Consider the following 27,843-nt stretch of genomic DNA (forward strand, 5'->3'; position numbering starts at 1 on the left):
CATTGAAGCACGCAAATACGACAAAATAAGTTTCAATTTGCTGAACGACCGCTCACAACTTGCAATTGAAACTGCTATTGTTAATACAATTTGCAGTGAAATTCGCAAATTCGGAAATACGTCGTCTCCGTAAAACACAATAAAACCAAGAAGATCCAAAGGAGTTTCTTGTAGAACTTCATTCCGGTTACTGAGCAGCATTTTGGAATCTCCAATTTCTGTGAAAAGTTCGTGGCCATTGATGTCGGTGTCATAGAAATTTCCAAAATCTGTGCAATTTCGACGAATTGCATCGACATCTGTGTCGGATAGAAGAGTTTTGACGTCCAGCAGAAATCCAAATTTTGTGTTCAGGTCTTTTAGTCGTAAAAACCGTGTTGATATCTCCTGTTGAACTCGATAAAATACGCTCATCATAACGCGCACAATTTCTTCTTCTGCTGAAAGTCCTGCATCTCTTGCCAGTTCTCCTGGCATCTTCCGACGTCGCCTAATTCTTCTGTCCACATCGATCCCCCAGGCTGTGCATCTTGTTTTGGCGTTTTCTACAGCAACTTGGCTCAAATCATCACGAAGCTTGACAAATTCATGCTCCAAAGATTCAAGATCAGTTGCTGCTTCCTTGAAATTCATAGTAGGATCCTGTAAGCGCTTTTGAACACGATCAATTTTTCCAAGAATGACATTCCAGAAATGTAATAAAACTATGAAGTTAAAATGTAATACGCATAGCTGTGTAGTGAGTTACACCTGTAACTGTTCTGCATCACTTCTGGTTTCAGGCATCATAGTTACGTCCTCCGATAATTTGTCTAGCAGCCCTACTAGTTCATCCAGTCCTTCATAGATAGCTTTAACAGCTTCTGATCGTGCACTCCAGCGTGTTTCACCCTCCCGCTTTACTGTGATGGGCACAGCTTTTTTTAACTCTTCCCAACGAATTGTTGAACGAGAGAGAAACAAATATATACTTTCAACTGTTCCAAAAAATGTGACGACAAGTGGATCCTGTTTAGCTGAGTGTACTCCTGCTAAGTTTAAGCTGTGGTTGTCACAGTTGACAAACAATGCTCTGTGATTTTTGTCACACATTCGTTGTTGAAGGCCGGATATATGCCCAGTCATCACAGCAGCATTGTCATAACATTGTGCCCGACAGTCGGCTAGAGGTATGTTGTCAGATTTCAGTCTCTCGACGATGACTCTTTCTAGGCTTGCTGCATCTTTTGCATGTATCTCGATATAACCTAAAAATGATTCTTTGATAGTTACTTTTTTAGTTTGAAAATCCACATCCACAAATCTTATGACCTGAGAAAGCTGTTCCCGATGTCCTTGATTAGGAGTTGAGTCAAGTAAGATACCGTAGTACTTGTTTTTCCTGATATCACTCAACAATTGGTTCTTTACAGTCGACGCAAGTATGTGGATAAATTCATTCTGGATTTCCGGTGACAAATAAGAAACTGATCCCGGATTTTCTCCTGCGTGCTGTACGTGTTTTGCTAACAATGGGTCATACTGAGCAACGAGTTTGATCAGCGCGAGAAAGTTTCCAACATTTTTATCCTCATCCGCATTCAAATTTTCCGCGTACCAAAATGTAATTACATGACATGTAGGCTGTGTGTGGCGGGATATATACACTTTTAGGTTGAGGTGTAGATTTGTGCACTAGTTTCAGGCTGCCGCGCCCGCCGCAATAAGTTATAATGTAACGTTGTAAGCCTCATTTTGGCGCCCCTTTACCTTGGCGCCCGGGGACATATGTACCCCCCTGCCCCCCCTAGCTACGCCTCTGCTGGTAGGAACTTCCTGATTACACCAGCCCACAGGGGATTATTGTGTCCGTCCGTCCGTCGTGCATCCAAAAATGGCAGGGGTGGGGCTGGGTGGGGAGGGGCTGGGTGGGGAGGGTGGGGAGGGGCTGGGTGGGGAGGGTGGGGAGGGACTGGGTGGGGAGGGTGGGGCTGGTTGGGGGGTGGGAGGGGTGAGGAGGGTGGGGAGGGGCTGGGTGGGGAGGGTGGGGAGGGGCTGGGTGGGGTTTTTGGGGATGGGCTGGGTGGGGAGGGTGGGGAGGGGCTGGGTGGGGAGGGTGGGCTGGGTGGGGGGTGGGAGGGGTGGGGCTGGGTGGGGAGGGGCTGGTCACCCCGTGGTGCCCTTATAAAACTCAACGTTTAACCTACTCACGCCGGCTTTTGCCCGCCCTCACAGTCGGCCATATTTGCGGAATACACCACGCCGCCGTTGACCCTGGCCATTGACCGAGCAACCCAACGTTCCTACCAGCTCCCTCAGCAGGAATGTGTTCCCGTTGATTACAGATGTTGATTCCATTGGTTTCCATGCAACAGGTCCACCCATACTCTGCGATGTACCAATGTACTATAAATTTGCTTGTAGCACAAACGAGTTAATCGAATTACAATGTTTGTTTATGTTATCGAAGGGGTGTGTATTCCTTAACAGCTGCTCGTTTAAAAATTGTTAATCGGAATAAAAAAAATCTTGCATTTGTATTATCATCAGGGTCGGTGGTGTAACGTGCGTCTCTAACTCACATCCACTGTCGTCTCTCTGACCTCTCCATCGTTTACGTAAGAAAGAAGAGTCGTTGCCCGAAACGTCGGGTGTAATATATTTGTACCTGTTAAAGGCACACTGCTCTTGACACGGAACGTGCTCGCTGCTTTTGCGTCACTGCAAATGCATCACTAGCAGCATTGAGTCACTGCCAATGCATCAGCAGCTGCATGGGCCAATGCAGCAGCATGGGTCACTGCGTGGTGTATGTCGAGAGAGTTGGTTGCAAACCTTAAGCCACGGAACATTCGTGCTGGGTACAACCACATTGGCAAATCAGATTTGTAACTTTGATCCTCGCCCATGTATCATCGATGGTTCACTTTTAATGTTCCATTGTATTGTGTTGTTGTCTTGGTGTGGTCTGGAACTGTTGTAGTTTTTTTCTGCCTTGCCCCAAGCTTGCATTTAGTGTTGGAAAAATCTGCAGAAATGTATGTACTTTAATATGCAATGTGTACTTCCAGTATTTACTTAATTTATGTTGATTTCGAGTGATGTAGGATTTCGCGACCAATATCATCCATAATATAGGTTTTTTTGGGGTTAGATCGCGTAAATATAAATGTGTCGTTAAACCCGCCACCATCCGATACAGCGAAACGTCGTACTCGGATTGTAAATGTTGTGGATTTGCGCTCCAACATAAGTAACGAATTGGCACGTTCTGTTTACGTGACAAACCTTACTAATTGGCTGTGTCAGGTGGGGCGAGTTTAACGACACGTTCATATTCACGCGATCTTACCCCCAAAAATTATGGATTATAGCGGCTTGCTCACCTTTTTGCACTCTGATCGTTATTTTCGTGTGTAATTATTTGTTGCTGTAACGCGCCGACCCCCGTGAACGAGTACTTCGCAGCTCATCGGATTTCTCCCTCCTACTGCCGCAGACTAAATTACAAAAAATGTTAAGACCTTACCGATTCTGATTGATTACACGGTACGCAGTTTAATCGCGTAGTGCCACAATCGTAAGCCGGCTTCCGCGCGCCGCTATTACGAATCGCGCTTTGACGGCGGCCCTTGCGCGGTCCGTAGCGCGGCGCGCACGTGGTTGTGTGGCGCTGCCGTGGTGGTTCGTGGTGTTTGGTGGTGGTTCGTAGTAGTTCGTGGTGGTGGTGGTTCGTGGGAATTTTTTGAGTTGCATCTTAGACAGTTAAATTGTTGAGCTTCGCATCCGCGGTCCCGATGGCGGTGTCCGCGCCGCAGAAACGCTTCTACAGGCAGCGCGCTCACTCCAACCCGATGGCCGATCACACATTTGAGTAGTAAGTGCCCGGCGTCGCCGGAGGCTTTCTTCGTTTTTCCTGGTTCCTAGCCGCGGCGCTACAACCCACCCTCGCTTTATCCAGCCCCTAGTTTGCGGCCTTTATTTTGTCGTAAATAATACGATTGAGTTTGAATAACTGCTGGATGGAAAATAATGTCTACGTACAAAATATATAAGGCGAATGTGAAATGTACGCGTGTGTGTTTAGAAGCACGTGGACTGGTGGTGTGATGGGCGACGAAATGTTAACTACGTCGCCTGGTATACAGGAGGTCGTGGGTTCGATCCCTACTTTGACACCTGTAAACAATATTTGGAGTTTGCGTTTCTCTCTCCCCGTGGTCGCGTGGATTTTTCTCCAAGTGTTTTGCTGCGATACATGTCATCATGATAAGCCACTTCGTTAGAGCTGTCATTTGTTGCCAGGTTGCTTCTGAAAAAGAGCTACATAGCTCAGTGGGGCCTTTGCTGTTAAAATAAAAAAAGTTTAGTTTACGTGAGAAGTGGGGCGGTGGTGTAGCGATCCGAGTTCGATTGCCTCTTACGACCAACGACCAGTGACGATTATCTGAACCAGTCCTCTGGGTCTTCTCCCCTAGATCGACTCGGCCTGTAATGAGTACCTCTGGCAATGTGTAAACATCGCCACTAGGGGGAGAAAGGCAGTTGGTCGTGGAGCTGGCCACCAAACCCCCTGAATAGGTTCTCGCTTACAGGTCTTGCCCCAACAGCTTGGTCAAGGCTACAGGGGAGGGGGTCTTTGTCTTGTTTTAAGGGTCCACTGCGTGGACTGAGCCAATGCCATACAGTATTCTGTCACCAAACTTCTGAGCCCCATTATTACATGATCTCGGCTGCATAAGACTATTTAGTGTCGGGTTATTGACACTAACCCTGCAGGTTATGACACTGCAGTTTCTCCAGGCTGATAGAAATGGAACATCCCAACCCAAAAGGACAAGTTTTAAACAGCGGGGACCCACTACCAAATTGGGACCTTTGGCTTAGAAACTCATTCGTGTGGTTGGGTGATAGAGGATGGCACTTGAACTCATTGGCAGTACTACACCGGTGGTACACGGTATATAAATACAACAAATAATTTTCGCAAGAAATATTAATTTTCCAGCGATTCACAACCCCGGTCATAAATATTGCGGGGTGGTGGTGGTGACGTGTCAAATCAGTTATGATGTCAAAGTAATCGGAAGACGAATGTTATAACGAGCGGGTGAACACGAAGCTTCACGGTCTGTTGCTGTATAGCAGCACCCAGCCCTAATGATAATTGACTGCACCTTGTTCAAAAGACAGATTTGACTCATGCCCTAGACTTGGTCAGACGGTTCCTCGATTCATTTCCAGAATAATTTCTTAGCGGACGATGGCATCAAAGGATTATGAATCGTGGTGTCACCACACGTTCCAATTGGACAGTAGCTGCTGAATCTAAGACAACTTCTGATGGAGAGTCTGCAGCTCACTCAAGGGCAACAGTGACATCGTCAGACTGTTTTATGAGGACCGGTGTGTGTTGTTATGCTGCACTAGTGTACTGCCAATACGTCCATTTGTTCAACCCACACAGTGTACCCCTCATACACATCCTCACTCTTGCAAAAGAGACAGTCCAGATCTCTTGACTTCTCACCTGGTTAAACTAAACAAACTGACTCTGCTTCCCTTTACATCGCCAGTCCACGTACGTTTCATATATAGCTGTCATACTCTTCTCTCCATGGTTCGAATAAAGTTTAATGGAGTGCACCTATTCGCAGTAAACACCATGTTTAATGCTATCCAACTCAGGTAAAACTCTTTGGTTCTATCAGTAAAGTCAAGTAGAAAGAAAATAAATTAAATAATAGAATACGATGTTTCGATTGCAACACAAGCAATCGTCATCAGGTTGAACTAAATTTGAGAGAGAGACAAAACACAGACACGGAGACACATAGACAGACATACAAGCAAAGAGAGACAACACAGAGACACAGAGAGAGACACAACATAGATGCACAGAGACCCAATGCCTCTGTGTCGAGGCCTTAAATAGAGAGAGAGGGGGCACGGGGCAGAGAGAGAGGTGGGTCTGCTGAAGCAGAGAAATTAGCATGTGAATGAGAGAGCTGTGTGGAAATCCACCCCGCGGCGGCCGGAGGAGAGAAAGACCCAACAAGCCTGGTAAATTTTAGAGATAGTTGTGTGGAAACCACCCCGAAGCGGCCGTGGGAGAGAAAGAGCGAATGGACCTATGAGAGCCTGGTAAATTTTAGAGAGAGAGAAATAGGCAGTTTGAGAAAACAAACTTAGCAGACATTTTTTTTTGGGCAATGTAATGCAATGCAACACAGAGAGTCGGCTAACACACAGTTAACACATAGCCTGGTTGATTACATTCTCCAAAGATTGCTAATTTAGAGAGAGGGGGGGGGGCAGAGAGAGAGGTGGGTCTGCTGGAGCAGATAAATTAGCATGTTAATGAGAGAGCTGTGTGGAAATCCACCCTGCGGCGGATGGGGAGCGAAAGACCCAACGAGCCTTGTAAATTTTAGAGAGAGTTGTGTGGAAATCAGGTAAAACTATTTAATGCCGTAGAAAGCTCAGCCTGTCTATAACCGGGGGTGGGCACCATGATAACCAGCAACAGCGATCCGATATGAGCACAGCTTCAGTATTGGGTTGTGTTGCGGTCAGGGATTTTAGCTGAGGGGAAAGCCAGCCAAATTGCCGTCTCCCGCCCTGACGCATCTATTAATCCCATAAGTGATAACTTAATTCCGTTAATTACAAATTTAGTGAAAAAAATATAATTTAATGTATCATCGCAGCATAAGTATGACATATAGCATCCTGCATGCCTGGTTCGAGCGCTACTGCTATTATTAAATTATGTTACATCATGATCAATCCCGACCCTGACGCCTGTATATTTGGGGCTTGAACTCAATGGACAATGAACTTAATGGATCTGAAGTCTTGATTTTCTTCCCCAGCCCCGTGAACCCTGAGGCGATGGACTGGTCAGTTCATTACCCAGAATTCTTCACATTGCCAAAGGTAGCAGCCAAGGAAGAGCACGGAGGCATGCCAGCTGCCGTAGTGGAGGCAGAGAAGCAGCCACAGCCCCAGGTGGAATTTGCAGACATTGGATGTGGCTACGGTGGACTGCTGGGTAAGATGCTATTTCTCACCATACCTCGCCTCACTACTCACGCCTTGCACCGAAGCTCACGGTAGAATCATACGCAGCAGCGTAACTCAAAATCTGCTTCGGACACCGAGGTCTCGAACTGTTACAGCCTCACGTCAATATACACTACACTATACACAACACGATACACTACACTACTATACACGACACTATACTGTTACAGCCTCACGTCGGTTCGCTGTTGTCACCCGTTCGGTGTGGAACTCTCTATATCCCTTTGCACATCCGCAACATCAAACGTACACTGACTTTCAAGAAACATCGAAAGGCCTCTATCTGTTTGGTCAGACTTTCGAGCAGCTTTGAGCTTAGCTCTGCCCCTCTTGAGTTGTTTACTTGTTTGCAAAATATTGCACGTTATTCATGTCAATATTATTTGATTAAGCGTAGACTTCAGAAAACACAGGACCTGTTTAGCTGTGCAAGTTTAATTGGGGCGCTATGGTGGCAAGATGTTAACGCCTCGCCTGGTATGCAGGAGGCCATGGGTTCGATCCTGACCCTGATGCCTGTATCTTTGGAGTTTTGCAAGGTCTCCCCGTGGTTGGTGTTTCCCTCCACAGTTAGAATCAACGTGCATTTAGAGTATTTGGCTGCTGTACATTTCCACATTCTAAGCCACTTGGTTGAGCTATCATTTGTGATAACTAGGTCACTTCTGAAAAATAACTATATAGCTGTGGGCCTTACTGGGTAAATTAAAGTATATAGTTTAGTATATAATTAAAAGTGTATAGTTTAATACTTTTGTAGTGACATCGCTGGATGTCATCATGTTGTGGGTGCAGTACCGGCCCGAGAGGGGCACGGTGTGCGTGGAGTGACATTGCTGGATGGCACCATACTGTAAGTGCAGTGCCGGCCCTAGAGGGCACGGTGTGTGTGTGTGCCGACCTAAGGGGAAGGTCGGGTAAGGCCATGACACTGGTTGACCCGGGAGGACACGTGACCGGTTTGAATGACAGGGGGGCCCCCAAGAGGGGGTTAGGACGGTCACGTGATTCGAACCCAGGTTCTTCCTGACGGTTCTGGAAGGGGGGACGTGGCCAACGGCGGAGCCGGCCACGCCAAAGAGAATATAAGCCGAGTCCCGAGAGGGATCTTGGTTGTCCGTCCCAAGGAACAAACCCTTCGTTTACGATCTCCATTCTGCGAGTCTTCCAGCACGTGGACCCAGGCAGTATGTTGTTGGTTCCGGGTCTGGAGTTAATAGTTACTCGGTAACCAGTGTAGTTCGTCAGGGTGGTTACCACCCTAGGTCGTTGTCTTGTTAAAGGTGAAGTCACCCCGTTGTGTTGGAACTAAATAAATGCGCTGCCTCCAAGTCTAAGAGTGCGACTCGGTTGAACCCACTACACTTTTAACTATGTTGCTAACCTGTCTTAACCTGTCTTGACCTTCGATTTATGCTCATTGATATGATTGTACAGGTCAGGTTTTATTCATTGGGCCGTGTTTGGTGGAGCAGTTAATCGAAGCTTTCTTGTTGGCTTATGGCCAGAGTTTTGCTGATCTGGACGTATATATATTTATCTTTCGCACCATACGTAGTCAATCATGCTAATTGGAAGTTGCGGGGGAGGAACAACAAACACAAAAAGCAGTTCTAAAGAAATTCGTTTTCAAATTATATTTAAAGTGCATCGATATGTCTGTACGTGCACGTGCATTCCCAGTGGAGTTGTCTCAGCTCTTCCCGCGCACGCTCATCCTGGGCATGGAGATCCGTGTGAAGGTGTCGGACTACGTGCGCGACCGCATCACTGCCCTGCGCACCGCCCAGCCCGGCCGCTATGGCAACATCGCCTGCATCCGCACCAACGCGATGAAGTACCTGCCAAACTTCTTCCGCAAGGGACAGGTGATGGAAGTGCCTTACTGCTACTATTGCTTGACTGGCCATCGAACATAGACGGTCACCGCATCGCGCGCTTCCAAATTCGCTTCCGCGGCTGTCTGGACTGCTCTTCCTTCCGATTTTAGGAATCCACTGGAAAACTAATTTCTTTCCAACTGGCAATTTGTGTTTAGTTTGTCCTTCCCCCGCACCTCCAATTAGCAGAGTTGGCTATGTACAGTGCGAAAGAAGTTCAACGTACATACAAACATGAAAAGTTCAACGTACATACATGATAAGTTTAACCTTCATACATATGTAGTGACTAACTCGGAGACACTAAGAGTTGGAGGCACTTCTTTATTAACAAGCACCATCGGGGTTAACACTTTTATGATAAGTCCATCTATGATCAGCGACCGTTACTCAGTCAGGACAGTTGGTAGGCTGCCTGACTGATGACGCCCCGAGATGGTGAAGACGGAGACGACGACAAGAAGGATGGTGATGACGACGAGAAGAATGGTGAAGACTTCAGCAGCACGACGGGGATCCCACTCCATATGACAGCCCTGAGGTCCCCTACAGGGGCCCCTCTTATATTGTCAGCGTGGCCTGGCTCTGCCCCCCACCATGCCCCTTTCTGGAGCCTACCAACAGTTCTTGGTGTACCCCTTCTGTGACCTTTCCCCGTGATCCCCCTCTGGAGTATAACCTGGCCTGCTGATGTCAGGGCTGCTGTAAGCCACAGATCCCCTTCCCTGCCAGCAGGCAGCGCTATGCTGCTACATTACTATTCTATGCCACTACACATACATTAGAAATTCAATATACATACGTGAGAAGTTCAACGTACATACCGAACCGTACCCAACTACGTCACCACATTTCTCTGGTTCTCTTATCATTACACTGGCTACTGGTCTTGAAACGAGTATAGTTTAAGAACCTACTTTTTAAAGCCTTGCATGGGCTGGCACTAACCACCATATATTCATGAGCTAATCCATCCGTGCACCCCCTCATGGTTTTTAAGATCTGCAAACTCTGCCCTTCTGTGCATACCTTGATCCCGGCTGTGTTTCTGGGGTGAGTGGGCATTTGTTGTGTCTGCGCCTCGGTTGTGGAATTCCCTACCGTTGGAAATTCATTTAACCGCGTTTAAAAACACATTTTCTTAAGTTCGTTTATTCTATTTAGCTCTACCTCCCCTCTTGACCTATCCTTAACCTTAATCTTACAAGGCGCCTTGAGACATTAGTGGAAGGCGCCTTACAATTAAATGTAAATTATTATTACATACATGATAAGTTCAACATACATACATGAGAAGTTCAAAGTACATAGATAAAGGCCACGATGTGGTGGGGCAGTTTTATGGCAGTTGTCACCCGACAAAGCATTTACTGTAAGCAATTATGACTCCGGTGCGGGTGTAGTTTCCTCCTTCCTTGTGGTGTGTGGTGCACACACTCAGTCGGAGACGAGGTATTTGCAGGAAGCACCATCTCTATTATCTCGTTCACACCACCAACTCCGGCCTCCTCTCTCACGACCATGCTGCCATACAGCCCGGCCCAGACACGACCCTGTCCGCGTTTCACCGACGGTGTCGACCGAGACAGCCAACTACTCTCCGGCCACGCGATGATCGGGCGAAGGTGGCGGCGACGACGACAGCGACGACGAGACGAGTCCACTCCCAGAACCGGCAGCCCGGAGCTCTCGCTCTCCGCTGCTTTTATTCTCCTCGGCTCGGCTTGGCTCCGCCCTAGCTGCGCCTCCCTTCTCGAACCCATCAGAGGGTTCCAGGGGACTCCCTATGAGGTCTACCGTGACCCTTGATCCAGTTCCTCTGCCCTGCCGGCACGCACAGCCGTGTATATGCTGGACGGCGGGTGCGCTGAGTGTTATCGCGGTTGTTGCTGCTGGACAGCAGTCGGCGCTGTGTCACTATTTTGGCAAATTAAACAGGTTGTGAGCAACATGGGACCTCCTTTGCCAGTACCAAAATATGAGAATAGGTTTTCCGCTTTTTTTCTGGCAATAAAACAGGTGTTAACCACACTACTTGTGACCAGAATGCAGACAAAAAGCATACTCTGATAATATGTGCATTGTCTATGAAACTGATTGGTCCACACCAGAGACACCGGTTTTTCAAAATTTCCAGAAAATCACAAAATCATTATTTAAAATAACCTGTTTTTGCACATTCTTGGATGACATGTTTTTAGGTGTTTGGTTTCTGTTTTTTGTGTTTTAAATTAGTTAACTATGTGAAATTGACATAAATAAACATACAAATAGATGAAAATATTCTACTTTAGAACATTATAGTATTTACTATAGCGTACTTACCACTAGATTCTCGAAGATTCCGCATGGGGTGATGTATATACGTGCAGTTTTTTTCATAGTTTAAGTTGTATGTCGTGTGTAATGTACTGCATATAATAACGACATTGAAATTAAGCAGACCTACTTTTTTTGTCATGCACATAGTGCCGATCGCTGGACTGGTTACAGCCTTTCAGGCGGTTTCGCCGTTTTCGCCGGATCGGCCCAGGACCACCAGATAATATTGGAAGCCTGATAATCCCGTGCCGGATAATCGATGATCAACTGCATTCTAAAAGCTCTTGCAATCAAACATTGGTGGGAGTGATGATTGCCCTAAAATTGTCCTCGTGATTTGACGGCTCGCTGCGGATGACAAAGGATTCCACGTATAATCCCAGCCTGTGAAACATTTGAGACAAGACTTATATTGTTACTTAGCGAAGTGGCACGTTGGTTAGTGTATTAACCTGCGTCTGCTCTCTGCTCTCTGCACCCCTCACCCCCCCTGACAGTTGAGCAAGATGTTCTTCCTGTTCCCGGACCCCCACTTCAAGAAGACCAAGCACAAGTGGCGAATCATCAGCCCGACACTGCTCGCTGAATACGCATACATCTTGCGACCTGGGGTAATACTAAAAAAAAAAAAGTAAATTATTTAACACAATGTCAAAATGTTTATTTATTTTGGAGGAATCCGATGAGCTATAAAGTAATGTTTCCAAAGATGTTCATTTAAGGGTCCACTGATATGTATAGCTGTTTTCTAGAAGCAACCTGGTGACATATGATAGCTGAACTAAGTGGCTTATCATCACGTGGAAATTCATAGCTGCCAAATTACTCTTAAATACCTCCTCCATCATACCATGTCCAAGTGTTTACATGTGTGCGTAAGTATAGTGCAAAATAAGTTCAACATACGTATATACAGTAAAACCTTGGATTGCGAGTAACTTGGTCTGCGAGTGTTTTGCAAGACGAGAATTTTTTTTGGATAAATTTTTACTTGATTAACGAGCGAGGTCTTGCAATACGAGTAGTACGTACAGTATACGCTTTGTCTGCCGAGCGTCACGTGATCACAACTGAGCCGATGGTTCTTCTCTCTCGCTGCGGGATTGTGGGTAATCATCTCCCATGCTCAGTCTCAGTCGGTGTGCCTCACTCGTATAGTCAACATTCGTGCGAGCGTATACTGTTTACTATAGTGTTGTGACCGCGTGTGTGTGTGTGTGCGTGAAGCATTTTTTTATTTTGTGTCCCAAGTGTAGTGACTGTTGTTTAGTAACTGTACTGCAACAATAGCCCCCTCCTCCTCTCCTTTCTCTCGTCTCCCTCACACCTGCCAAGATTAAAATTGAATTAATACATTTGATTACTTTCTATTTTATTTAAATAATAAAAATATAAAAAGGTATTTTGTATTAATCATTTTTATATGAATATTTTTTTTTTGGTTGTGGAACGAATCATCTGAGTTTCCATTATTTCTTATGGGGAAATTCGCATTGATATACGAGTACTTTGGATTACAAGCACGTTTCCGGAACAAAGGTTTTACTGTACATACGTGTTTGTCTCTGTTGCGATGAGAAAGAATATATTTCAGAAGAATAGGCTGTTAGTAGTACACAGCAGCTACAATACAGTTTGGACATATACGTTTATATTGTGCCCCATTGCACACAATGGTGTGTGTGTGTGCGGGTTTTGCCCCCCAGGGTCTGGTCTACACCATCACGGATGTGCACGAGGTCCACCGGTGGATGCTCAAGCATTTTGAGGAACACCCACTCTTCCATCACGTTCCCCTCGATGAGTTGGTGAGCGAGCGCTGTTAGGGTCTCCTCGGGTGTCCGTTCTTTATCCGCACGCGTTTGTGCACTTGTCTGCGTGTTTATGTGTGCATGTTTGTACATTCAATGTTTGGAATACTGTCCACTACAGTAGTACATTATGGTAGTGTAAAGTAGCTTGTGGTTAAATTTTGACTTAAAGCTTTCATGACTGCAGGAATTCATATTCTTTGGGTCTTTCGGTAAAGTCACGTAGATAGGTTCAAAGAAAATAACCAAAAACTACGACGTTTCGATCGCAACACAAGCGGTGGTCATTAGGAAAAGGGGGTTAGCCTCTAAAGGCAAACTGTTTATAAAGGTTTAAAATGGGCATAGCCAGTGTCAGCAGCATGGGCGGGGTAGCTTATGTTAATGTAAGGGATTCAAAATGGTGTGCCCCAGCATGTGGGGCGGTGTAAGAGGTGATGGTAGTAGTGGGCAGTGATGGTCCTGGTGGTGGGCTTCCACCAATTAAAGGGCTGCCAGGTCTAAAATTGAAACATTACAGCCAGTTATGGCTTAAACTGGTTGATAACGTCCTTTCAGTGATCACTGAGTTTGTACCCATCTTCTTGGTTGAGAAGATGGGATGTCTGTATATATGGATGGCTTCATGAACGAATCTTTGTTGATAGCCAGTGGGTTCACAAAGTACCTTTGTCTTCGAGAAATATATTTCGTGTGAGCCCACCGCATTAAAACAATGATCAGCCATGGCTGAGGTATCGGTCCTACCGTGTTTTAGATCTGCCTTATGTTCACGAACACGGTCCGAGACATGTCGCTTAGTTTCCCCAAATCTAACTATTGCCGCAGACACAGCTTAGTTAGTAGACGCCGGGGTATTGCATGTCAGGGATCACATCCATCACAGATGGGATCAGATCACAAATTGTATGTACCGTGTTAAATTGAACCTGGATCTTGTATTTGCTCATGATTTTGGAGATCTTTTTGGTGACCCCCTGCTATGTATGGCACGGTGATGGTTTTGATTGGGTCATTCAATGGTTCTTTCCCAACGGTTGGGGTGATAGCATTACGGATTGTGTAGTCTGAATATCCATTCATCTTGAGAGCTTGGTGTACGTGTTCCAGTTCACTGGCTAGGTGATGACGGTCGGAAATACATTGAGCTCTGTGGTGTAGAGTTTTGATGTGGGAATTCTTCTGGGATGGATGGTGGTGGGAGTCAGGTTTTAAGTAGGCATCCGATGGGTTGCTTTCCTGTAGACAGAGTGCCCCATTGAGCCATCTGGTCTCTTCGAATTAAACATCCAAGAATGGTAGCTTGCCATCCTTTTCCACCTTCATGGTGAATTTGATGGCTGGGTGTATGGAATTGATGTGGTTGAGGAATTAGTTCAGAGCTGGCAGGCCATGTGGCGAGATGACGAACGTGTCATCTACGTACCTTTTCCACAGGAACGGACATAGAGTGGATGCCTGGATGGCGTCTGTCTCAAATTTTTCCAAGAAAACATTGGCTATAACCGGAGATAAGTGAGAACCCATTGGGGTACCTTAAACTTGTTTGTAGAAAGTTCCAATCCATGTAAAGTAAGTATTGGTGAGGCAGTGTCTAACCAGGGCCGGTACATCAGCATTCAGTCCTTGTTGGACCAAATCTTCAATGATTGCAATGGTGTCAGGCACAGGAACTTTGGTAAACAAAGAGACTACATCAAAACTAACGAGCAAATTACCTGGAGATAGTGAGATGTCCTTAATTAACGACACCAAGTGAACCGAGTTAAGTACAGCTGAGGCGGTCTTACCAGTGAATGGTTGTAAGGTCTCAGAAATCGGGCCAGTTTGTAGGTGGGTGAGTCAATGGTGGAGACGATAGGATGGAGTGGTGTACCTTCTTTATGGATTTTTTGTAAGCCATACAATCTGGGTGGTCTAGCAGCAGAGGGTTTTAAGGAAAACCGCTTGGTTGGTTGGTTCGATTTAAAGATGTCGAATCAGTGATGATATTGTTGGTTTTTGTAACGTGGCTGTTAGTGGGATCTCTTTTAATTTTTGTATCGCTATCTTCATTAAATAGATCCTGAATTTTGTTATTGTATGTGGTTTTGCCCATGCTGACCGTGGCGTTGCCCTTGTCGGCTGAGAGGATGATGATGTCATCCCTCTTTTTTTATTGAGAAAGCTCAAAACGCTCATCCTTACTGATGTTGCTGATAGGTGTCTTAGCATTTTTGAGGATTGCAGCGATTTTCGATCTTGCCACGTTTACAATGATATCATCCACTGGGATGTGTTAAGGGGTGACTGCGAAATTCAACTCTTTAGCTAGAACCGATTTTGGGCTGTCGGAAATTAGACTGTTACTTTGATTGATAACAATCTTGTCAATGTCTAACTTTTTAACATGTGGATCTGGCTTCTTCTTGGAATGGAAGTTGAACTCGGAAATCAGGTTATCTTTGCATTTAGCTGACATTGAGGCGGCTGAAGAGGCTGTCATGTTATCTACATGTTCCCAATCAGATGTAGACATTTTTTCCATCAATGTTAAGTGTGATTTAAAGAGAGTCGTCCAAAATGGAGGACGCTGGCTGCACTGTTCACGCAGTGCAACTTATCAGCCGCCCTGGGTCCATTTCCTGCCAGCGGCGTCCTCACAAGGCACCTCTTCCACCTCTATCAGTGAGTGGGAGCTTGGCAAGCTTCAGCATCGCAAGTGGGAGCTCGACGTATTCCATTCACTGCTCAACACCACCAGCGAGTGGGAACGTGATGCAGACTGTCCACTGCTCAACATGGGAGAGTGGGTTTGCCTGCTGCCCAGCACCACCAGTGAATGGGAGCTCGACGAGATTCGTCCACCCTGCTGCTTCACCTGCGAGCTGGAGCATAGCCCGTGGTCAGCTACTCCACTTGACCTCGTGTTCTTCTGCCCGCTCCATTGTACGCGCCACGTACGTGGTCGTGTACGTGCTCAACGAGTGTTCACGTAGGCGTGTACGCACCCGCCACGTGCGTGGAAGCGCGTGCTGACGGCGTGTATCTTGGACACCACTACCTGGACTTGCTTCTCCGGGCAGCACAGCCGCTGATCGGAGTCCACCCGAATCGTGCCCCCCCCCCAACACCACCACCCATACAGCATGGGCTGATATAATAGGGCTTCGACATGCACCATCTCTTCATCACCTGCACCTGGAATCCGCACTTCTGAGAACGCTCTCCGGCCTCGGGCTTCTTCGCAGTCAATGTCAGAGACTGTATCGGCACCATGGTTGCAGAGGTGGTAGGGGCCGCTGTTCACAGGTCAACCTTCAACCAGCTATTTCCTCTGATCTCTCGACGCCGTGCCTCTTCGGATCTTCTTCCAAAGATTGCTAAATTTGAGAGAACGTAATCAACCAGGTAGGGTGTTGAATGTTGTGTTAGCCGACTCTCTGTGTTGTATTGCATTATATTTCTAAGTTTACTAGGTTTGTTTTCTCATTCATTCTTACCTGATGACGGTTGCTTGTGTTGCAATAGAAACGTCGTATTCTATTATTATTTAATTTATTTTCTTTCTACGTGACTTTACCGAAAGAACCAAAGAGAGTTATCCTTGCCTCACGTTCCTCCTACATTGAAGAACGCATCAAAACAGCTACCAGAAAACCACACATCCTTTGGAAAACCCTAAAAGATCTTCTACATCCTGGTAGCAATATGGTCCCTCACCTTAGTGATCCCCTGGCCTCACTGAAACTTGCCACCTCTTTCAAAACTTACTTCACCAACAAGCTGATCACCATCGCAAACTCCTGCATGTCTTCCCTCATATCGCACCATCGTACCCCGCTCCCATTTTCTGAAATTATAAGCACTCACCCAGACACCTTTCTAACCATGTTCAAGCCGGTGTCTTCAACAGACATTTTCCCTTTGATTCAATCACTTCACATGAAGTCATCTCCACTCGACGTCCTCCCAGGTTCCTTGTTCAAGCAATGTGCTCCGGAACTCTCCATCATGATCAGGAACATCACAAATGCTTAATTCGCTATGATGTGTTTTCTATCCAACCTCAAATCTGGCCTGGTTTCCTCCCCGTTAAAGAAATCAAGTCTCGACCCTGATGACCCGTCTACCTATCGTCCCATCACTAATCTCTCGAACCTCTCTAAACTCCTCGAAAGACTCGCCCTCGCCCAGCTAAAACCCCACATCACCTCCTCCCCAAATTTCTGCTCCTTCCAGTCAGCTTACCCTCAAAACTACTCCATAGAAACAGCACTCACCAGAGTGCTCGATGACTTTTTAATGATGATTGACTCCGGCTCCATCGTTGCTCTTGTAAGTTTGGACATTTCATCAGCCTTTGACACCGTCAACCACTCGCTCCTTACTTCCCTCCTGAAATCTGACTTCAGTATATGTGGCTCAGCACTCAAGTGGATACTGTCGTACCTTTCTGATCAGCAATCCTCAGTCAGGGTGGGCTCGTCCACATCTGAAACAAAAGCCTTATGTGGCATCCCCCAGGGCTCCGTCCTCGGTCCCCTGCTGTTCACAGCCTACACTTCCCCGATTGGCTGCCTCGTCACAAGCTTCGGTGTCAAGCACCACTCATATGCGGATGACACTATTCTGTTCACCGCCATCAATTCTACCAATCCGTCTGGATTTGAGAGGCTCTCGGAATGCACCATTGCCCTACAACAGTGGTTCTCCGCACACAACCTTGCCCTTAATCCGTCAAAGTCAGTGGCCATCATGTTAGGTACCAGGCAACGTCTCAACTCATCCGCGCTCCCAACACACATACACATCTTTGGTCACAGCATCAGGTTCACCGATCACTTCAGCTACCTCGGTGTAATTCTAGATTCAACTTTATCCTTCGACCGTCAAACAAATCATATCATCAGTTCATGTAACTTTCACCTGAAGGCTCTCAGACACCTACGTCCTCTCATCTTCACTGAAACTGCCAACACATTGGCATGTTGCATAGTTGGGTCTCGCCTCGACTATTGCAACTCTGTCCTCGTCCGGTCCTCCTCTGGCAACCTCAAAAAACTTCAAAGACTACAAAATAACCTGGCACGCATTGCCATTGGCCGCACTCATCCCCGTCTCGACTCATTCGCTTGTCTCCATGCCCTCCACTGGCTACCCATTGCCAGCAGGGTCACATACTAGACCGCCTGCCTCTGCCACCATGCCTTCACATCTGCCTGCCTCCCGTACCTCTCTTCATTATTGACGACCTGCAGCACAGCACACGGCAGATGCCTTCGCAGTGCGACTCACGACCTCCTCTTGGAACGAAGATCCAGGATGGTCACTTCGATGCACCGCTTATCGGTGGCTGCCCCAACAGTCTGGAACGCAATCCCTCTGCACATTCGCAGCATCACCTCAATCATCTCCTTCAAGAGACACTTAAAAACTCACCTCTACAACCATGCTTTCGAGTGACTGAGCTTGGCTCCGCACCTCTGAGTTGCGGCCGTTACGTCCGCAAATTTGCGTGCGTTATGAATTGCATTATTGTAATAAAACTATCTAGTTCAAATCGGAGCAATCTTATTCTCTCTGGGATCAGGGCCAAGCCTGCCCTGAACAAGATCCGTTTAGCATTAGGAGATGTGACAGCAGTCAGTGTAAAGGAGATGTGACAGCAATCAGTGTAAAGGAGATGTGACAGCAGCAGATGTCAGTGTAAAGGAGATGTGACAGTAGTCAGTGTAAAGGAGATGTGACAGCAGCAGATGTCAATGTAAAGGCGATTGGTATTACCTTAGTGTCGCGGCATCTCTTCAGAAAAGTGAGTGACTCGATCAGATGAGCCTTCTTGTCTCGAAGTTTGTTAAAAGATCTTATAGTTGTGTGGAAACACTCCCCCGTAGAGGCGGTTAAATATTGACTTAAAGCTTTTGTGACTGCAGGAATTCATATTATTTGGGTATTTCGGTAAAGTCTTTCGGTAAAGTCAAGTCTAGTATTGAGTGTCCAGGCAGTCCTCGACTTACAAACACCTCCACTTATGAACACCCGCACTTACTAACACCCCGGCGTACGAACACCTGCACTTAGGAACACCCGTACTTATGAACACCCGCACTTACGAACTGGCTTCCATTAAATATTTTTTTTACATTGACTTAAAACACGAACTGGCACTTGCAAACTGTACCATGGAAATATTTTGTTCGGTGGAGCGATCCTCCGTGAGATGTGGTGAGTCGGCCTCACGCTGGGAGTGAATGTTTGTCTTTGTGCACATATGCACATGTGTGTGTGAAAGTGAATGCGTAGGGAGTGGTAGTGCAGCGGTTAGCGTGCTGTGCTACCAACCTGGCGACCAGAGTTCGATTCTTGCTCACGATCAACACCAGTGATGATTATCTGAACCTGTCATGGGCCTCGTCTAAGTCTAAGTCGACTCAGTCTCTGGTGCTGTGTGTAAACATCACCACTGTGGAGACAAATGTGGCCGGTCGTGGTGCTGGGCACCCACCCCCTCGTGTGCCGTGCCGGCCTTCATAGTCGCTCGCTAATAGCACTTGCCCCAACAGACTGTTAAGGCTATACGGGGGTTCTGTGTGTGTTATGTGTGCGTGTTTTTAATGTGTGGGCAGAAGGCCTCCAGACCCCTTTACTAGGTGCCAATCACAGACACACACACGTGTAGTGTTCAACATCTAGTAGGGGGGGGGGGTGTTTTAAAATCGACTTTGCTGAGAGAGTGCGTTCTCTCCGATTTCTGATTTAAATTGGACCACATTATTTACCATTGATTGGCAGGCTATCCGTGACTGTACGCAATTACGTCCTGTGATTTTTCACTGAATTCAAAACTCTCTGACTCTTTTAAGAGCTCAAACATGTTTGTAGTTAACATAATTTGTCACAGGTCGACTCTCGATTATCTACATGCAGTTTATCCGATTTGCGTATTAACCAGCACCAATTAATAACTCGTGGGTTTTCCCTTGAGCCCAAATTAATATTCTTAAAACAGTTATACATTGTTATTCTTGGAAATGTTTATTACAAGCCACGTGCTTAAACCGAACAAATTTGTGCTCTGGTTAATCGAAAATCCACGCGATCGCCCCTACAGTACAGTAGTTGCATATCTTTACAACAGTGGGTGTAGTTTGATTGATGTTGATTGGCATGGCTCTGCTGCTGTCTACTAAGTAGGCCGAGTCTTCTGCACGGGAACAGGAAAGTGTTATCACTGAGCATGCACATCGATCGGTCGATCGTTAGTATTCGTTTTGTTCATTAACCAACTAAATTTTCTGAACTTAAACATAATTTATACCCATATTCGTGATTTTGGCATAGAGATCAATGTAAAATGTATATTTTTGGATCATCCGCGATTTTGAATTATCTGCGGCTGTCCTCCCCCGTCATTAGCGCAGTATAATCGAGAGTTTTCTGTAGGCACGAATTGCCACGTTTGGTTTACGTGACAAATCCTTAATAATAGGGCTGTGTCGGGCGGTGATGGCGGGTTTAACGACAAGTTCATATTTACGCGACCTCTTATGGCATGGTACAAAGTTGGGTAAAAATGTGCCAGAAGGCCCCGAGATAGGTGATTGATTGCAATGTCTTTATCGTGTTGAGCGCGCGGTTCTTGGGTGACAGTGCACAGAGAGAGTCCAATGTGATGCCGAGGATTTCCGAAGACAGTTATTTGAGAGAGACCGGCGCGGTAGAGATGTTACCTGGCTCAATTTAAGTGATGGGAGACACAAAATCTACCGGCCCGGAAGGAAGACTTAGCAAGGGGAGAAACCATGAGCGCACTTTTCTCAGCGCAGTTCTTGGAAGCACTGGCTGGTCAGAATTCTCTGGGAGAGGAGAGTATAGAATGAGGCGGGGGGGGTAGAAGGAATGACCATGGAGTTAATGTTGACAGGCCTGGGAAGTTCGTTTTCTTCATTTTAAGTTTATTTAATACGTTATTTACTGTATGTACTGTGTGTATTTGTGTGTGTAGACTAGGCTACTCCACCTGTCTTTGTGTGCATGTGTAGTGACTGACTCAGAGACACTAAGAGTAGGAGGCACTCTGTTTATTAACATGGCCTGACAGTAACATTTAGCAACTACGGTTCCCAGTCAGGACAGCTGGTAGACTGCCTGACTGGCGACGCGGAGACGGTGAAGACGGCGACGACGGCGAAGACTCCAGCAGCACGACGGGATCCCACTCCAGACAACAGCCAAGAGGTCCCCTCCCGGGGCCCCTCGTACTGTCAGCGTGGCCTGGCTCCGCCCCTAGCCACGCCCCCTTCTGGAACCTACTAGCGGGTTCTCGATGTGCCCCTTGCGTAACCTTTCCCCTAGATGCCTCTCTGGTCTATCACGTGGCCTGCTGTCAGTCAGGGCTGCTTTAAGCTGCAGATCCCCTTCCCTGCCAGCAGCCAGCGTGATGCTGCTCCGTGACCGATTCTATGTCACTACACATGTATGTGTGAGAGTATGTGAAGTTTAGGGCTAGCCTAATTCACGGTAAACCAACATTCGGAAGGGACTGCTTTCTGTTAACAATATAAAAATGTTTTGTGGTATTCATAAACAATTGGATACAGTATGTGTTCCATTAGTTTCATTATGGGTATTGTTAAGGTAGATATTCGATGAAAGAATGATAGGAAGTGCAGAGCGTATGAACAGTGATACGATGCAGGTAGCGATAAAAAACAGACGACAGCGCGAAACAGCAGAGAGAAAATGGTAAGGGAGGCACAATTATTTCCGGCTATGGGATTCTATCTTGATTTCGGGGGAAAATTTTTCAGTTTCAGATATATGGAAAATTCGGGTTACGGATCCTTCTCGGGAACCTAACCCTTCCGTAACCCGGGAACTGCCTGTACAGGCGACCCCCTACGACCTAATTGGTTCCTAGATGACGGTCGCAAGTCAAGCCGTCATAAGTCGAATCCTTATTTCCCATATGCGCAATGTTATAAATTGATCACGAAAATAAATAAAAAATAACCCTAACAGACATTTATTGTAACTTAACATAACTTTTACAAACATTTATTAAGTATAAACAAACACATTTGAAAATTCGGAAGTACTTCTCTGCATGTGCATCTCATTTTTTATTCTCAGACAGTGAAAGACGAAAACAATTTGGAGAACATTTACAAAAAAGCGAAGCGCGTTGCGAAAGAGATACTGCGTTCGCTCTAGATGCAGCCGCAAACTGTCGGGTTATACTGTACATACGCAAACGGCAGAAGAGCAAAGCAGCGCCATCAGGCGACGAGTCTGCGCATGCCATGCGTAGACTCGTTGCCAATCAACTCGGCGTCGGTGGCAGTCGTTAGGCGGTCGTAGATACGAGTTTTGGTCGTTACTGTTGGGGGTCTTACGATAAGAAAGGTCGTAAGTCGGGAGTCACCTGTTTTATGATTAGTTGTTAATCATATTTTTAAAAAATTACACTTATGCAAACATAGTCGCCATCAATATGTTGCGTGGGGAATATTAATAGAGTGTGTGGTCACATGGAAGAGACGACAGCAAGTCATGGATGCTAACGCTTGGTCGCCATCTGGCACATTAATGTTTGCCGTGCAGCGCAAAAAAAACTACTGGGTCTTAAAGGTAGTACGTTACGGCGAGGTACCACATTACGTAAAGAGGGACTGGGTATCGGTGAGTTGAGTACGTTGTAGAGAGAGTACGTAAAGTGGGAGGGCATAAACCTGGGGGTTACTGCAGTTATTAAAGAATTCTAGAATCGCTCCGATCAGCACGTTTGGCTACATATGATGAGAAAGAAGTTCAACATACACACTGCACATCGACTAACACTTCCCATAGACTAACACTGCCCATAGACTGAGCATTGCCCATAAACTCACACTACTCATACACTCAACACTGCCCATAGATTAACACCGCTCATAGTTTAACACGTAGGCACAACAGAGTAGTTTCACACGGTATAACTTTGCCAAAAAGTCAAAACGACTCCTGCCCAAAAGTGCAGCGTAACATGCCAACCGCCACGCGTTGCGTAATAAATCGTTGTGTCACACCCGACGTGATTATCACGTGTCCCCTCCGTACTGTATTGGCCATTACCTCGTTGATTCGTTTCACCATTGCCTCCCCCGAGTCGTCTGCATTGCTGTACTTAGCTGGCACCACTTAACGCAAGTTTTCAATCGAACCATTGTTGTTGTTGCTGATGCGGTGCGACCGTTAACTTGGCCCCGTTTGGTCTCGCTTGTAATTTTTTTCATTAGCTTTGGAGCGAAACTAAACTCAACTTGTGCTGCGCCATCCTTGTCTGTTCGATTGCGGCCAGGAGGACGACGTCATCGTGAGCCAGCTGGGAGAGTGCACCGAGGAGGGGAAGAAGGTGACACGCAACGGAGGAGAAAAATTCACGGCCGTCTTCCGGCGCATCGCAGAGACTCAGCCTTCGGGCTCCTGACCTTGCTGGGCTCTTGTTGACCTTGCCGGGCTCCTCTTGACCTTGCCGGGCTCCTCTTGACCTTGACACGCGACCCTTGGCCTTGCCTGGCGTTGCCGTTTAACCCGGTGAACTTATTACACAATCCACAGTCGTTGCCTTGCTGATAAGAGACCGGCAGTGTTGATACTGATTGACATTCAATATTTGGTTCGTTGTCCACGTTAATTCTGAACGAAACGTTCCACACACAATAAGTGCACAGTGCAATGTGGGTAAAACAGCTACAGGGCGACTTTAACTTGTGCAAATCTGCACGGGCATGACTTTTGAACTTGGCTTTTGAACATGGCTGCTGATTTCAGACACGAGTTAGCTGTCGTTAGTCATTGAATCTAGAACACCTCACACCAGGAATGTAATTCTAGTTTTAAGACGGATACCTGGTGCACTGCAAGTATTTGAACGTTTCTTTTGTACCTATACTTAATTTTTCGTACAATTGTCAACGTCTCCGTGTATCATGGTTTACATGGTTGTGTTATGTTGCCTTGGTGCAGGGGACAGGTTGCCAAATGTTTTAATTAATGGGATCGAAGTTCTGTTTGGATCATGTCTCTCTTGGCCTTATTCATATATATTTCGTGTACATTTACAAAGCGTGTCTTAATTTAATAAGGAGTAAAGGCGTTTTTTTTTTTAACTGTGAACGTACATTTATTGTGGCTGCTGTGGGAATCTGTGTGCTCAGCCAGTCCATACCCAAGCAGCTTGTGTTTGGCCGGATAGAGGGGGGCTGAACGGGCACGACGTGGGCTGGAGCAGAGATGGACTGATGCGGTACGGGAGGATGTGGAGCTGAGTGGTGTCAAAATCGACCTTTATGGAGTAGGCTCGTGAAGGATGCTACTGGGCAGTTGGAGGCAGTCGCCCTCCAACAACAATGGAGGGCAGAGGAGCAACGGAGCCAGTAATCTCAATAGGCCAACCCATGGCACCTGGGTCTGTCCCGTGACCTGTCGGGGAGCCTTCCACACTTCACGTGGCCTCAAAGTGCACCTGGCTTGACACAGGCGCCGTGGTGACGTCACTGTCAGTTTGTGGCGAATGGCGGGTATTAGTGTGGTGCGGGATTATTTCATTGGAAAACGTCCTTGACTTTGGCAACGCTTAACTGCTTGATCCCCACTGTGGCACTTTGACAATTTTTTAACATTGCATCTCTTTTTTGTATAAACACTCCCCCCCCCGTTTATTCCTAGTCGGGACAAACATCGACAATGTAGGGCCACGGGACCTTGGGCAATTCTTGGCTCCGGCTCTGGTTTTCCAATCGCCCTCTGAAATGAATAAAGAAGCGTGGGGGGATACGTTTCGGAGGTACTCGTGAGTAGCACATTTTTTGCGGATAATGATATTACCCCAACGAGTTATCTGCAGCAACGGCTTTTGGCTGCTAACCGTCGAACAAAGACGGTCACCACATCGCGCGCTTTGAGATGTGCTGCTGCGGCCGTCTGGAATGACAAACTCATTTCTTTAGAACTGATTTTTGTTTTAGTTGTCCTTCCCATGCACCTCTGATTAGCATAGTTGGCTAGGTAGGATGCGTTAGAAGTTCAACATACACACATGTTCCTACTCCCATGACAACAGGCTGTCATCAGTTGAACAGGCCATGCCTTGCCGATGTTTCATCAAGTAAAGCCGAGCATTTGTTAAATGTGACGCGTTTATTTCAGCGGCTCCCAATTTGCCGACTGACAAAGAGGTGAATTGACTGCCACTTTGTGGGTCACTCTCGCATCTGCATACTCGCAGATGATCGGTGAGCGTAGAACTGAGCGACCACGTCCGGGTGACTCAGAGTGCGATTGGGGGGAAGAATTTGCCACCACATAGCCATAGGTCTGGAGAGACTGGGGCTTGAAGAATGTAGTGACTCGCACACAACCCACGATCTGGTGGTGGCTAGGAGATGTTAACTACATCGCCTGGTATGTAGGAGCTGCTGGGTTCGATCCCGACCATGACGCCTGCTGTATACAGTATTTGGAGTTTGCATGTCTCTCTCCCCGTGGTCGCGTGGATTTTTCTCCGAGTCCAGTTTTTCCCTCCACATTTAGAATCAACATCACGTGTTTGGAGTATTTGGCTGCTATAAATTTTCACATAAACCACTTCGTTGAGCTATCATTTGTGGCCAGGTCGCTTGAGGGGTGTGTCGATCCTATTATGCGAAAGTATATAATTCTTCTTGGTTCTTTTGGTAAAGTCCCGTAGAAGTGAAATAATAAAATAATAAAAATAAAACATAATAAAATAATTCTCACGACGTATATAATTCATAGAGGCCGCTGGCTACTGGAGTTCCATTGTCCTCGGTAGTTGTATCAGAATGAGAATCTTTATTTTATCTGAATCTTAGCCTGGAGAAATCCGATGAGCTCCGAAGCTCTTTGTTCACATGTCCATTAGTTTTTCACAGATGTCCAGTATCAATATTTGGGTTTGTGCTCGAGGGTCCCTCCACCGTGAATTAAATAAAACAATTCTTTGTTTACAATGCGAATGGTAAGTTATGAAGCATTTATAGGATGAAAAATGCAAAGTTACGAAGGCTGGGAACGCATCCTCGTTGAACTAACGTTATAAGTTATTCGACATACGAAGTTTCGATATACGAAGCTGCAGGGACGACGCAGCTAATGTCGTGTGTCCATGTTACGCGTCTGGTTTGTTGTAAATGTGGAGTTATCTTAACTTGAAATATCTGGTGATGCTGCTACGTTGGCAGTAGTACAACTACAAGCCAACATGTGTCGTGTCAAGAACAGCATGAAAAAATTATAGGTTTTACCCTTTCTGGCAATAAAACAGGTGTTCAGATGTTCATTCACCAAATTGAAACATTTTGCAAGGAATCAGGTTTGCTCTTGATTTGAAGATTTCCTGACTGCAGGAATCCATACTCTTTGGTTCTTTCGGTAAAGTCTCGTAGATATAAAATAAAATAAATCCCGACTTTTCGATCGCAACACAAGCGGTCGTCCTCAGGCGGAAAAATATAATCCAGTAATGTAACTGATCTCGCCAACTTTTCCCCACGCACCGCTTCACATTTCCCACCACCTTCTTGGTTCTTTCGGTAAAGTCACGTAGAAGGGAAATAATAAAAGAATAAAAATAAAACATAAAATAATTCTCACGACATTTCGGCCACAACGCAAGCAGCCGTCCTCAGGTGAAGACCAGGTCTGTCGGGGAGACAGCGTCTGAATGAAACACCACCACGCTTGGAGCGTATATTTAAGCTGGGTTGGAAGGGGAAGAGCGCCTTGACAAAGTACTAAACTCTACTGACCTGGTATCGACAATCAAGGGAATTTCCCTGTCCCCAGACGACCTGCTTGTCAGTTTTGATGTGGTTTCCTTATTCACCAAAGTTCCTGTATCTGACACCATCACAATCATTGAAGACTTGGTTCATCAAGAACTGAATACTGGGGTACCCCCCCTGGTGAGACATTGCTTAACCAATACATACTTCACCTGGAATGGAACTTTCTACAAACAAACTGAGGGCACCCCAATGGGCCCCCCCCTATCTTCGGTTGTAGCCAACGTGTTCATGGAGAAATTTTAGACTGACGCCATCCAGACTGCCACTCTACGCCCAACCTTATGGAAGAGGTACGTAGATGACACTTTTGTCATCTGGCCACATGGCCGGCCTGCTCTAGACCAATTCCTCGACCACATCAATTCCATACACCCAGCCATCAGATTCACCATGGAAGTCGAAAAAGATGGCAAGCTACCCTTTTTGGATGTCCTAATTAAAAGGAGACCTGATGGTTCAATGAGCCACTCTGTCTACAGGAAAGCCACCCATATGGATGCTTACCTAAAACCGGATTCCCACCACCATCCAACCCAGAAGAATTCCCTCATCAAGACTATACCATAGAGCCCAATGCATCTCCGACCAGGAACACATTGCCAGTGAACTCAAACACGTACGCCAAGCTCTTAAGGCTAATGGTTACTCCGACTACACAATCCGCAAAGCCATCACTTCAACCATCAAGAAGGATCCTGTTGAGGAGCCTTTCAAAACCATCACCTTACCCTACATTGCTGGGGTCACAAAAAAGATCTCCAAAATCCTGATTAAACACAAGATCCAGGTCCGATTCAACACAGTACATAAAATCCATGATCTGGTCCCGTCTGTAGAAGATGTGGTTCCAGACATACAGTACCCTGGCGTCTACAAACTAAGTTGCCTCTGTGGTAGCAGTTACATTGGAGAAACCAAACGACGTCTCGGACC

At 46.3% G+C, this 27,843-nt stretch overlaps 1 protein-coding gene across 1 annotated transcript; it reads left to right on the forward strand.

Annotated features, from left to right (window-relative positions):
- The first annotated feature begins 3,625 nt into the window (after positions 1 to 3,625).
- Positions 3,626 to 24,987, forward strand: METTL1 (methyltransferase 1, tRNA methylguanosine). Its single transcript, XM_078881537.1, has 6 exons — positions 3,626 to 3,856; positions 6,855 to 7,033; positions 8,749 to 8,933; positions 11,765 to 11,878; positions 12,974 to 13,075; positions 23,400 to 24,987. Exons 1-6 carry the CDS (start codon positions 3,777 to 3,779, stop codon positions 23,526 to 23,528), a joined length of 789 nt encoding a protein of 262 aa, XP_078737663.1. The 5' UTR covers positions 3,626 to 3,776; the 3' UTR covers positions 23,529 to 24,987.
- The last annotated feature ends 2,856 nt before the right edge of the window (positions 24,988 to 27,843 follow it).

The sequence above is a fragment of the Lampetra fluviatilis genome, chromosome 62, assembly GCF_964198595.1.
Source record: "Lampetra fluviatilis chromosome 62, kcLamFluv1.1, whole genome shotgun sequence".
NCBI classification, from domain to species: domain Eukaryota; kingdom Metazoa; phylum Chordata; class Hyperoartia; order Petromyzontiformes; family Petromyzontidae; genus Lampetra; species Lampetra fluviatilis.